The sequence below is a fragment of the Lupinus angustifolius genome, chromosome LG07, assembly GCF_001865875.1.
Source record: "Lupinus angustifolius cultivar Tanjil chromosome LG07, LupAngTanjil_v1.0, whole genome shotgun sequence".
In the NCBI taxonomy this organism is placed as follows: Eukaryota; Viridiplantae; Streptophyta; class Magnoliopsida; order Fabales; family Fabaceae; genus Lupinus; species Lupinus angustifolius.
Genome location: NC_032015.1, coordinates 7,167,117 through 7,180,325, shown reverse-complemented (window position 1 = coordinate 7,180,325; position 13,209 = coordinate 7,167,117). Strand labels below are relative to the sequence as shown.

The window sequence follows — 13,209 nt, the reverse complement described above, 5'->3', positions numbered from 1 at the left end:
AATCAAAGGTAAAGATAGAGAGACAAGAAAAACAAAACAAAAAAAGAGGTAAAAACTAAAAAAGTTTGGTTAATTTCGTTTTTTTTACTGAAGTACTTAACCTTCACTTGCTGTAAGTTTTTTCTAATCTTAGGTTGTCGTTGTTATCGTAGGTAATTGTTAGGTTCATGTGTTTTAACCTTTTACCCAACGAGATGATATATTTATAATTTGTTCTTTTGGTTGAGACATGAGACTGAGTGAGAGTGATTTAGTTATATACATATGATATACCTAATTGTAATTATATATGTACCGAAACGTAAATGTTAATATTAATCATGTGGATGAAATGAAAGGCTATAATGGTTTTGGTGTTTGAATGTTTAGACTTTGACTATGCTGGGTTACTTAGAGATTAAGGAGAAGATATATGTTAAAAATATGTGAGGAGCAGCAGATATTTGTTATGCTGACTAAGATAGAGGGAAGTAGGGTATGGTTTCGGTTGGTAGAATAAAAGAACTAGGGATAGTTGAGTGAAGGTGACTCATACATGAAAATATCTTGAGTACTCTTGTTTTTTAGTCCGAGCAGTGCTGGATTTTAAAAGAATAATCTAAAATCGATTTTTAACAAACATGCCAAGCAAATTTTATAATAATTAAAGTAAGAGCAAATTACACTAACACCCCTGAGTTTTAGTGAAATTATACAAATCATCCTTCACTTTTCTATACCTAGACAAACTTCCCATAGTTTTTATACTTTCATTACACTTATCACTCCTGCATCAGAAATAAATGTAATCTTTTAAACAAAAAATGTAATAAATGCAATTAAATTAAATAAAACATGATATATTGTATAGACAAATGTAAATAATATACAAATCAATGAATCTTTATTATTTTTTGTTACAAAATGCATTAACAATTCTAAAGAAATATTGTTTAAAACGCTCTTATAATATATAATATAGTGCAATGAACTAAAAATAATAAAGAAATATTCACTCATATTATTTGGACTTGTCTCCACAATATATCATGTTTTGTTTAACTTAATTGTATTTATCACATTTTTTGTTTAAAATATTACACTTATTTCTTATGCAGGGGTGATTAGTGTAATGAAAGTATAAAAATTAGGGGATGTTTGTGTAGATGTAAAAAAGTGAGAGATAATTCGTGTAATTTCATATCTTATTAAAAAGATTCATATTTTTTTCTTAAGTAATATTAAAATGAGTTTAATATTTGTATACTAACAATATACAAATTTATACACATCATACATCATCTATTATTCATTTGGACTACTTTAATTTAAGAGTCAACAATTATTGAAAATGAAATAATAATGCAAAAAAGTCTTACACTGTTGTGTATACATCATTTTCTCTATTAAAATATTGATATATAATAAATATAATCAAATAAATATTGTAAAGGGTACTATTGTAATTACATTCGTATTTATATATACTTAATACATTATATATCATTGAAGATAAAGCTAACTACCAATATAAATTTAAGTTCCAAAGTTTTTTTTTTAATTTTAAGGTAGAAAATATAATTCAGAGCGCTACTTTCACGTTATACTTAGTATCAGGCTGTCCATATTCAACTTAGCCCATAAGCTAGAAGATGTTTCATGTGATTTAAAAAATAAAGTATTTTCTCATATCATAATAATTTATCTCTTTAAATTTACTCATTATTTGACATGTGTATTATTATTTTTTATAATACATTTTAAAATGAAAATTTCTCGAACAAAGAGAAAGAATACACATCAATTAATGAGTATATTCAAAGAGATAAATTATTTTATGATATAAGGAAATAATTTTTTATTTTTTATTTACACCAACCTGTTAGGTGTAGAATTGATCTTTGGCCAACTAATAAAAGTCAGTTCTAATAGGGTTTGGTTCATTTTAATTGTCAAGTATTCCAAGTCTTTCTACCATTTTAATTTTCTCAAATGAATCTCCTAAAAAATGAATGTGTTGAGTTTATTTTTAAATTTTCTCTTGATAAATTGTATGAAGAACTCCTAAAGAATGTGTTGACTTTTGTTCGAAATGATTACAATGTCCAATGCATAACTTTAAGATTAAATATTAGAGAACTAAAGTATAAAGATAAAATGATAGTACCCGCATCCCAACTAGTGTTTTTTCCTAGTGTTTTTTCTTCTTAGAGTACATTTGTCAATTAAGTTTTGGAGGAATAAAGGGAAAGTGAAGGATTCTAAACCATGTCACAAATTATTTCATATCACTAAAGCCTTCTATTTTACCATTTCTCTTCTAAACCCAATTTGCTGAAAAACTCTTAGTAAGAGGCAAATTCGAGTGGGAACATATCTGTGTGAGTGAGTTTTATAGCCTTGCCACAAATTAAACCAATTCTTTGTAGGGTTTGTCATGGTTTTGAAGAGATACTAATTTCTCCTAATTCCATTTTGGTTCATATTCACAGCACTTCTACTTTTCAGTCTATTAAACATGAGCTAAACTTTACAATATGTTAAAAATTAACCAAAATTAGTAGCTTGTCCATAAATAATAGATTGGGAAACTAGATAAAAAAAATTCATTAGTTTTACATGGATCTTATCACAAGTGGTGTAAATGTAACACAAATAAGAAACAGAGAAGGTCAATGTCATTATTGAAATTAACAAAGCTCACAAATATTAAGCAGTTTTCCAATATCTATACACCTAACTGTTGGGAACAAATTATTCCATTTTTTGGGGACATGTTCCTTATATGACTTTTTGCATATTAAAGTGGTATATACCTTAATATGATATTGTTGTTTTTGGTGAAAGACAAGTATGTTACAGTGAGTTAGAGTTTTATAGTGCTGGTCTTTAGTTCCTTAATCACATACAAGTTCTACTATAATTGTTTTTGAAAATTGCTACCATCATATTCCACTATGTTAGCCTACACATGAAAAGTTATAACAATATCCGGACATTCAATGAAAACACAAAAAAAAAAATCAATCTCAAGCACAAGATTAAAGAACATTATATTCCTAAGGTTAAGAAAAACAACTTGTGATATATCTCTGAACACTATAATTTTGTCCTGAGACCTTATTTTTTAAAATTAATCTATAACAAATAATAATAACAATCATAGTTTCCATATTAATTCAAATTTTCTTTAACTTCAAATACATGAAAGGAAAACTGTATATTATCTTTAGAACACAATCAAATATAGAGAATCAAGTTTGACAACTACCTTATCAAAAGGTAGAACCTTCAAAGAAGAATGCACACTTTCCCATTTATTTATATGGAGTTTTATGATGAAACTCAATTTGGATTTGCCCATTTCATGAGTTGATAAGATGATTCTTTTATGGTTAACAACACCATATCAATGTGAAACGTTTTATTTAATATTTTATGTAGTTTTGGCCTATTTGAGGTACCATATATTGTCCATAAAACATGTACTAAAAGAAAACTGGGAAAAAAGTTAAAATACTACATTGTGAACTATAGATGTGACCATTTAAACATTTAATAGTTCAAATAGATGTGTCCTCAACCTATGCTAGTCACCAGCTTTAACTTTTTGCAGTAACCAATACTTGACTGATAAAGCTTTGATAAGCAAAATAGATACATTCAAATTACATTTTTTTCACGACTTTAATACAACATTAAACTGCAAGTGTCAATTATCCTCTAAAATAACCTTATAACATCCAAACAATTTAATGTACAAGTCATAAAATAGTGATTAATTACATGTTTCATTTTTTTGCATAACTTGACATTAGTGCATCCTGGATACCTCATACAGAATAGGGATTCATACCTTGATAGAATCATATTTCTCACCCATTACACCACCCTTCTGCTTTTGGAACTGGATGTACCGCACTGTGCTGGCAAAGAAAGGATCTGAAACTGGTAGAACTGATGCACAATCACTCTGCATCTCAGTGGTGATTAATTCTATCAACCCCTGAATGGTAGCACTAGTGATTTGAGGGTTTCCATTCTCAAAATAGTAAAGGTACCTAGAATGTATTTAGTCCAAGTAAGAAAATCATGAATATGTTATACCAAGCATTTAATGATTTTATTAGATTAAGGGGACCAACTTGTTCAGTATTTCAACAAAAAGCGTTACTGGACCGCTGCTACCCCTTGTTACATTGGTCATTTGTTGAGCAGCATTTGCAATTCTTAAAGCACGCTTGAGGCAGAGTAGTACTCTGTAATCAAACATCAACGATCCCAAAAAAGGGGAATAAACGATAAATGTCAATTTGAAGATTCTTTCTGATACACTAAAGTTTAGGCAAAAAAAATATAGACAAATAATTAAATTGGATAAATTACGCAGAGACAAATAATTCTTGAACTTCAATTATAAATTGAATAAAAGACCTTATTACTTCCGAGAAACACACACAGAAGTGTTGATGCATGAAAACAATTAAATCACCCAAAACAAACCTAACTGGGTCTTTACAAGCATACCTTTCTCCATCCTTAATACCATCTTGGTCGTCAACCCAAAAGAGATGTGAGCATGCATAAACTGCACGACATTGATCAGGTTTCTTCAAAAGCTTTGCTGAATACTGCAGAAAGATAGAATACCATTTTAGGTTTGGCATGAATACATTAAAAAGCTGAATACAGTTGCTATGACTGTGTTAATCTAATGACCATTTTCTTGAGACAACTCATCACATATATCACGTAGAAGTAATGGGAAAATGGAAGGGGAAAAAGGATGCCCCAGTGCACGAGGCTCTCCATCTAGTAAGGACTGCAGATGGTAGATGTATGGCTGATCAGTGAAGGAAGTGCCAAAAAAGAGCTGCCTTCCCTGTTTGGCTGATTAATGAAGATAAAAGGAAAGGGTTATTAAGTTTAAGTTGAATGGTTGCCCTCACATTCCTTTTCCATTCAAAAACTTTTAAACCCCCAAAAAAGGATCTGCTCTTACCATCCTATCCTCTTTCACGATTCCATACCACTAACTCAAACAGACTCTTAAAAGAAACAGAAGGAAGATAAAATGGAAAACATGTCAACTGCATTATACCCCTGTGGCCTTGTGTGTTAATGTATCCCTGTTCTCAACACCAAAGACATTCATCCTCTGAAGACTCCCAATAATTAAATGTATTGCAGTCACCTGGGCTTTAGAGTCCTAAACCATTATTAAGAAACGAATAGGTTAATGGAACTTCTTAGTCACAAAGAAAATCTCAAAATAGAATGTTATACTGATAATTACCGCAATTTCTTCTTCATATAATACAAATGCCTGAGTGAAAAATTCATAAGCAACAGGCTCGAGGTCACAGTCATTAGCAGCCTGGTTATCACAAATAAAACCAAAAGAAATAAAGGAATTACTCATTGAAGCAGTTGTGCTAAAATTGAGACTTCTCATAGTCAGGATAAAGAGTTGCATGATAATTTTAGAAAACTATTTTTTGGTATAGTCAGATAAACATCTAAGTTAGTAGCAGTGTGATTATAGCTAAGTCCTGCCTGAACCAGGCCTTTAAAAATCATTTCCCCACTTAGACTAACAAGCTAACCTTCAACCTGGAAAGTTAAATAAATAAATTATGCTCCATAATTAAGTTTGGGTGATAGTCTGAAAATGAACCAGTTTTCAAGCCCGAACTTCATCTGCAATCCTCTTTTTCTGGGACTTCAGTTCAGAGAGCTGTTTGGGAATAAAGGGAAAAATAAAAGCAAAATAAATTTGATCATTTAAGTTTTCAGGGTGAAGCATACCTCTGCACATTGCAGATACAGTCTCAAGGCCAGTTCAGGAGATGATACAGAAGAAAGAGCTTCAATGATCTGCAATAAAATACTGTTAATAAATAGCTTATATGGTGCATGAAGTCTTAAATAAATATCAGGCATGACTTGATACATTACACGGTAAGCAGAAAAATATTCCACAATAGCTTTTTAAATAACATTTTTTAGTTGTACACCTGTTTGGGGCTATGGGCTTATAAAGAGAAACTAAATTATTTTTCTGCACTAAGGGCGGCCTAGTGCACAATGCTCCCACCTAGTGGGATCTGGGAGGGTAGATGTATACAACCTTACCCTTGCAATAAAAAAGGTTGTTTTCAAGTACTTTTCCACACTAAGATTATACATTTAAAGTCACCTCGTTTAAAAGTTGAAATATTTTTTTTGGTGTTGAAGGAACTTCTTCTCCCGCTACATCTCCATCCTGCCCTTGCAATTGCCTGACCAACTGCGACAAAACATGACAATTAAGGCAAAAGAAGACCAAGAAAATAAAGAGTTGAGTTCTTCACACATATGCATATCATTCTCAAGAAGTGAAGTCCCAATCACACAGGGCAGCATACAATTTAAGAAGATAAATTATTTCAGTCCTTGTTGCCTCAAGGATGTCTAATTCAAACTAGAAAAATCCCTATATTTTTATAAATCTAATTAATTATATAATTTTACATAATAAAAGCCATTTGAAGGTCATAAACATAAAAATAATAGGAGGCTTAACCGTTAAATCACAAGTATAAAACCTCAAGACTCTAAAGTTGAAATTATTGCCATGGTCCAAACTCCTTTATGGGGCTAGCAAGAGGGAAAACAACGTAAATCTTTGTAATTTTCTATATAATGTAAAATGTCAATTTGGTCCTCCAAAGATACGTTAGCCATCAAATAAGTCCCGGAAGTTTAAAATGACTACCACATTGATCCTTCTAAGGACTTATTTGGTGATCATGTGAATATTTCAGGGACTAAAATTTACACCACGTAATGGTTATATTAACTTCCAGGGATTTATTTGGTGGCCATTTCCTTTGGAGACCAATATGATGTTTTACACTTAGCATATGTCCTAGTCTCCAACCTCTGGTGTATACGTGTGCTTTATTATGGACATGACAAGATCTGGTAACTCAATTCAAATAATTCTCGAAACACCACCATATCGAATTCAACTTAAAAGCATATTAAATATGGTTGAGATGAAAAGAAAAGCAAAATGATATAAGGGACGAAAGATACCTTAAGTGCTGAAAATATAAGGGAAGGAACGGTAAAAGGTAGGCGCCTTGGTCCTCCACCCATAATATGCTTCTTTACAGTACTTATAATCTGAAGGCTAGTGAATTGTGAGTTATATGTAGTAATAATTAAAAAAACACCAGATGAATTCAATTTAACTCTAAACATAGTTATATTTACCTTAAACATTTCTTCTGGGTCATCATTATGAAGCATGTGTATGAGGCGAGCAACAGAATTTTGTTCTTCGCTGAAATCTTCTTCATCAACCTATGGATAAGATGAAAAGATATTTAAATTGGGCTGAGCTTAAGCAAATACTATATTTATTTTATGAAATAAGTATAGAAATATTTAATGTTTGGTCATTTAAAGAGTTTTAAGTAAACAAGTCAAAATTTACAGGTTTCATACAGCACTGTATACTTATAAGCAAAAGGCCAAAAAAATAAAACTCTAAGGCACACCTCAACCACAGCTGCTCCATCCAAATCCACAATAAGCCCTTTTATTAATTCAAATAATACTTCAACCTACAAAAGCATATTGAACACCATTACACGGAGGTAAATTTATCATGTTGAACCAACAGCAAAGTATCATACCTTATCAGCAGTAGAGATGCAAGTGTTATTCTTCATAATGCTTTGGATGATAACCATGGCCATGACTTTATTTGTTTCATTATCAAGATGATCCATTACACGGGGATAATTACAAAGGGTCAGCGCAGTCACAATATCATAGTATTTATCCAGTGGAGCACTTAAAAGTGCAACAACTTGCTTTGTTGCTCTGCTGTCATCAAGCTTTGGCTTTCCAGAAAGTTTCTTGACACATGATCCCTGCATAAATTCCAGAGAAGATGCAGTATGCTAAATGCAAATCCTTGTCCAACCAATGCTTTATTAAAAAGAGGCAGATCAAGTGTGAAAAATAATATACCAGCACTTGGTCCACATAATCAAGCCGATCTGGATGAACACGAAGAGTAAATGTAAGAAGAGAGACATGCAAAGCTATTGCTCCGACAATAGGCATGTCAACCTGTGCTTCTATTACCTGTAGTCAAATGCAGGTTATGGTCTTGAATTGCAAATTCGTATTCCATGGAATAAAAATCAAAAGGCACAAAGAATTTATATTTTGTTTTGCTCATACAAAAGTCATGAAGTACTTGTCCTATTACACAGAAGAATCTACCACAAACCTGGATAGCCACATTACGTAGCCTCCACTTTATGAGTTATATACCTAGAGCAATCATGAAGCTAAACTTTTAATTGGAAATATTTTCAACGTACGGACAAATCGTAGAACTTCTGAATATATGAGTTCAAAATATTTAAAATAAGAAAAAGAATAATAACAAAAAAACTGTGCTACAGGAATGTAAAGTTGCTTGTTGCTCTATATGAATCAGTTATGTTTTACTTTAATACAAAATTACAAAAGAGAAAAATACCAAGCAGGGAGTCCTCTAACTATGAAAGGGAAAATGGCCAACTTTTTTTTATAGCTTTTGGTCCTTCACTGTCCATGGTTTTTTCAGGAAATTCTTTTTGGTAGCTCTCCCAAAACAAGATTGAGTAAAAGTTGCAAACTCAGGAAAAGCCAGCTTACCCTGCCGATTGCAGTGCTTAATTTGGTAAATGCTTCCACTTGTAGAAATTCGGGCAATACCTGATTCAGAGATAATATAAAAAATGAATTGAAGCTTAACTTAGAGCAAGGTGCATAAGACTGACTTACTTCAGAATTTGAGGAAGCATAACTTGACAGCCTGTCCATTAACTGAGATAACACTGTCTTGATGTCTACTGTTGGCTGCAAAGACATTCAACTCAGTCAAAGGGAAGAGAGAAAAAGTTTTCCACTTTAAGAAAATCAGAAATAAAAAGGAGAGAATCGATCTACGGAAACCTATTGCCTTGCTTAACTAGTTAACTATTCACTTATAAGAGAATCCCCACATATATTCTAAAGGGTAAGACACATGAATCACCCACTGTCATAAAATCAGCAGTATTTTTTTATGCCACTTACCATTATCTAATTCAAGAGGTCAGTAGTCACAATTATCAATTACATAAATTCTTAAATAACTACAAAACCCTAATTGAGATATTCAAATTAAGCATACGTATTCAAAACCTGTCCTCGTTCAATCTCAAGGTCCAATTTCAATCATGTTTACCCACCTGCAATTGGGGGCAAGCACCTAACAGTGTCTCAAGAGTCTGCAAATGGTACTCGTCTGGAAAAACCTGGATTATGCACTCCATGAGATAAAATTGGGCAAGCTCATCTTTACAGTTGACAACCTGCTCAAGCCAAATTAGCCAGTTGAGAAATAATCAGAAAGCAAATTATAATATTAAGGCTTAGAATACTGGGGAAATTATTTTTGGGGGAGAAAAAGTACATTATTAGACCTGCTCTAAGACACTTGGAAGGACAGTGTTTTTGTACATTTCAAGGTCCACACCCTCTATCTGACTCAGAACGTGGAGATTCTTTCCTACCTAATAATTTGAGAAAAGAAAATCACATAACTTATCTATCAAATGTATAACACACTGCTTCATCAGGTGACAGTATCATATTTATATATTACAAGATCACGAAGCTCGTTCCTTTCTTTTTCCTTCTTGTCTCTTATCCGACCAGGTACCTGCATACCATAAAGCCCAATTGAAGGCCTCATCTCAGGATCGCCAAAGGTTAAGCATAATTCGCAAGCACCATAACACCTACATGGCCAGAAATCATGTTCTCATGATTTATTTGTACCTCTATGGCTATGGCATGCATGTGCTGTGGTGCTGTGCATCTCATAAGGTAAAAGCAGATAAGAGCAAAAGGTGTTCAATGAACCTGATGCTGCAGACGGACCCAAAGCTTATTCATTTCTGTGAAATTCTGTAGAACAAAATCAACAGCGTCCTTCACACTTTCAGAATCCCTGCACAGAAACGACAGCACCATTCAATATCTACTCTTTTAACTCTTGTTAACCCAAAACACATTGCCGATAATATAAATTTTGAATATTAAAAATTGAAACCATAGTCACGTTTACAATAAGAAAAACCAAGAAAGCATCACATATCTTATCATTGTGTGGTAAAATATTTCTTTACGCTTGATAACTACTTTCCTGTAACCTATAGCAAATAACAACTGAAACACTTTCATTTCATCCACCCAGCTTGAATCATGTGTTTCATATCACTCTCCATTTTTTATTTCTATTGTATGATAGAACCAGGATACCTAAATAGTGTGACTTGTGACATCGTATCAAATTAGTCAATCCTGGATAGTGGCATGGAGTGGATGACCCAAAAAAATGCTATAGCAGATAGCTGGGTGGCTGCTATACTGAAGATTGCAGACATAGAAACATAATTTTTCATACACATACTAACCATTGATACTCATTTATAATTTACAAACACAGTTACCATTAATGTGAAGCATAATTAATAACAGTAAGTTAGTAATAACAAAAAACATAAGTCGAAAACAATACAGTATTGCAGTGGTGGTTTTCCAAGAGAAGGCTGAAATAGGGCAAGAAGCTGCATGAAACAAATGTGGGATGCAGGGAAATTTCCAAAACATTGCGCAGAGAGAGGAAAGGGGTATACCCTGCTATTTGTGAGGGCACTGCTGGGACAAAAACTGAAACAAGGACAAAAGGTTTTGAACATACATTTGTGAGTATAAAAGACTGAGAACTTGCATTTGTTAGTTGGGACTTGTGAGTGCAAAGAGCTGTCAAAATCACTATGTTATGGGTTTCTGCGAGGAAGAAGAAGGTCTCTGTAATGGTTTTTGTGCAAGGAAGAAGAATGTCTAAGTCGGCAGAAGAGCTAGTTTAAATAGGGGTAAAATTGAGATTTGTTGGGACAGAGGGAGAAAAGTATAGATTTGTTTACATAAAAGAAGAACATATATATATATAGGGGAAAGGGGGGGGGGGGATATATTGACACCATATATAAAGAGAGGGGGAGATATATTGTCACCATATATATAGAAAGAAGAGAACAGTAGAACTGAAAAGAGGGGGGAATAGAACATTGGTGAGTTAAGTGAGGGTAAAATTTCAGAATAAAGAATACAAAACAGAAAACATCCTGCATCAGTAGTGACTGTGACAAGCCGCTCCACAAAAATGCAACACTGAACTCTGCGTCATGACTAGGGTTCACAATACAATATGATAAGTGCTATTGTGTGTAATTGATAATCCTAATGGCATGATCTTTAATATTGATGTGTTTCTTACTAAACTTACATTCAATATACATACAAAACAACTATATATTTTAGTAACTATCTAGTTACGATCTTATATCAAGAAGATAGACGAACACAAGATATCCAAAATCTATAAGTGAATTACCATAACAACCAAGTAACGGCCTTACCCTCCTTCGTAGTCGGAACCAATATCAGGCAACTTATCTCTACTAACTTGAGCAAGATAACTCCTCAAAAATAGACCACGAATTGGATGCTGAACACCGCGACACATTTCCACTAGATCTCTTAGAACATCTTTTACAGGAGCATCCTTACATCTGAGGTAAACAGATCCTACAGTGCAAAGGAGATACCTAACAATAAAATTGTCAAGACTCAGCTTTCACATGCATACAGAAACACATCACAATTGTCAAAACAAACCATTCAAGTTGAATTGAAATGGTTCATATAATTCGCGCAAAAAACACTTACAATCTAGGCAATATATTTCCAGCATGCTGAACAAGCTCATACAGGTCAACTATGGCGACGCCATGTCGGCTTTCGTCTTTGAAAAACATTTCCAGCCTCCTGAGCTCATCAAATGCTCTCATATCTTAACAGAACAAAACACAACAATGGAATGAATGAATTTAATTGAAGCTACACACGAATACAAATGATAACTATTGTACATATGAATTATTAAAATTTTACAGAGTTCATAATATTTGTGAGGTGAAAGTCTAGAAGTTCGAAGCTCAGATAGCATCAGAGCAGAGTATTTAAGCGCGTCTCTGAGATTGGAATCATCCTGCGAAATTCGAAAGGACAATAACGAAATTAGGGTTATGGAAAGAAAGGATCTGTGATGGAATTGTTTGTTGAGAATTGAAAGAGATAGATACGAACCAGAGCGCGGTGCATGAAGAACGCATTGTGTTGAATTCCGGCAATACCCTCTGCGAGCCATTTCTCTTCATCTTCGATTATTCCATGACCTAACATTTTCTGTTCGAATAGATTTATGTGATTCAGTGAGATCGATGTACCAGAGTGCGAAGTTCTAATCAATGACCGAATAATGTTTGCAGAAGCTGGGTTTTTGATTAAAAGTTGAATCTCCGGTGAAGATGGTTTGACACATTAGAATATAATAAAATATTTGTTTATATTTCAGCTTGCTACTCCTGTTTTTTTTTTTTTTTTACTATGGGTTAATATTTTACAAAGAAAACATTGGGATACTGGTACGAGGCTTAGTTTTTTACCCATAAAGTGATAAACTTGAGGATGAAAAAAGGGCTAATATTTACATGTTGGAATTTTTTTATCAGTTATTCTTTCATATAAATATTGTTAACAGCTGAAAGCAAAAAAAATCATGTATTGGAATAAAATTCAATCCAAACATATAGTTAATGTAAATCAATATAATTCATTTTCATTATATTAAGAATATAATTTCTGATTTTATCACTGGTCTTAGTTGTAGATTTGTTACAATCAACAACAGTCAAAATCTCCTCTTTCTACAATTCAAAATGATCTTATCATTTTATAATTTCAAAATCTTATCATTCTAGAATTTAAAATTAAAATGGCTTTAATTATGATATTATTATTTTTGTTTGTGATTCATAAACATATAATATATATATATATAATAAACAAAAACTGTTTAATAAACACATACTAAACAAAACATCGAGCGAAATTGAGCTTTTTCTTCTAATAATTCACTTTAATTTGTTTACAACTGTGTTTGGTTGGAACGGAAAACGAAAGAATGGAGAAGTAAAAAAGGAAATAAGATAAAGTCAGAGGGAAAATATTCCTTATTTCCTTTCTTCAACAGTTCACCCCAACCAATTCCCAACTCAGTGTATTGGA

The 13,209-nt window shown here is 32.6% G+C and overlaps 1 protein-coding gene across 1 annotated transcript; it reads right to left on the bottom strand.

Annotated features, from left to right (window-relative positions):
* LOC109352095 (vacuolar protein sorting-associated protein 35B-like) lies at positions 3,587-12,480 on the bottom strand. The gene is made up of 22 exons (XM_019593905.1): positions 12,229-12,480; positions 12,034-12,130; positions 11,809-11,932; positions 11,499-11,687; positions 9,937-10,024; positions 9,677-9,733; positions 9,495-9,584; positions 9,261-9,383; positions 8,812-8,886; positions 8,683-8,742; positions 8,005-8,121; positions 7,665-7,904; positions 7,527-7,592; positions 7,240-7,329; positions 7,060-7,149; positions 6,179-6,268; positions 5,788-5,856; positions 5,276-5,356; positions 5,081-5,188; positions 4,507-4,610; positions 4,125-4,238; positions 3,587-4,040 (listed from the first exon to the last, which is right to left on the bottom strand). Exons 1-22 carry the CDS (start codon positions 12,322-12,324, stop codon positions 3,830-3,832), a joined length of 2,379 nt encoding a protein of 792 aa, XP_019449450.1. The 5' UTR covers positions 12,325-12,480; the 3' UTR covers positions 3,587-3,829.

Coding starts and splice junctions, on each gene's coding strand:
- LOC109352095 (XM_019593905.1), bottom strand. CDS start 12,324: ATGTTAGGTCATGGAATAATCGAAGATGAAGAGAAATGGCTCGCAGAG. Junction 5,189..5,275: donor TATATGAAGAAGAAATTGCG/GTAATTATCAGT, acceptor ATAATGGTTTAG/GACTCTAAAGCCCAGGTGAC. Junction 4,239..4,506: donor GGTATTAAGGATGGAGAAAG/GTATGCTTGTAA, acceptor GTTTGATTACAG/AGTACTACTCTGCCTCAAGC.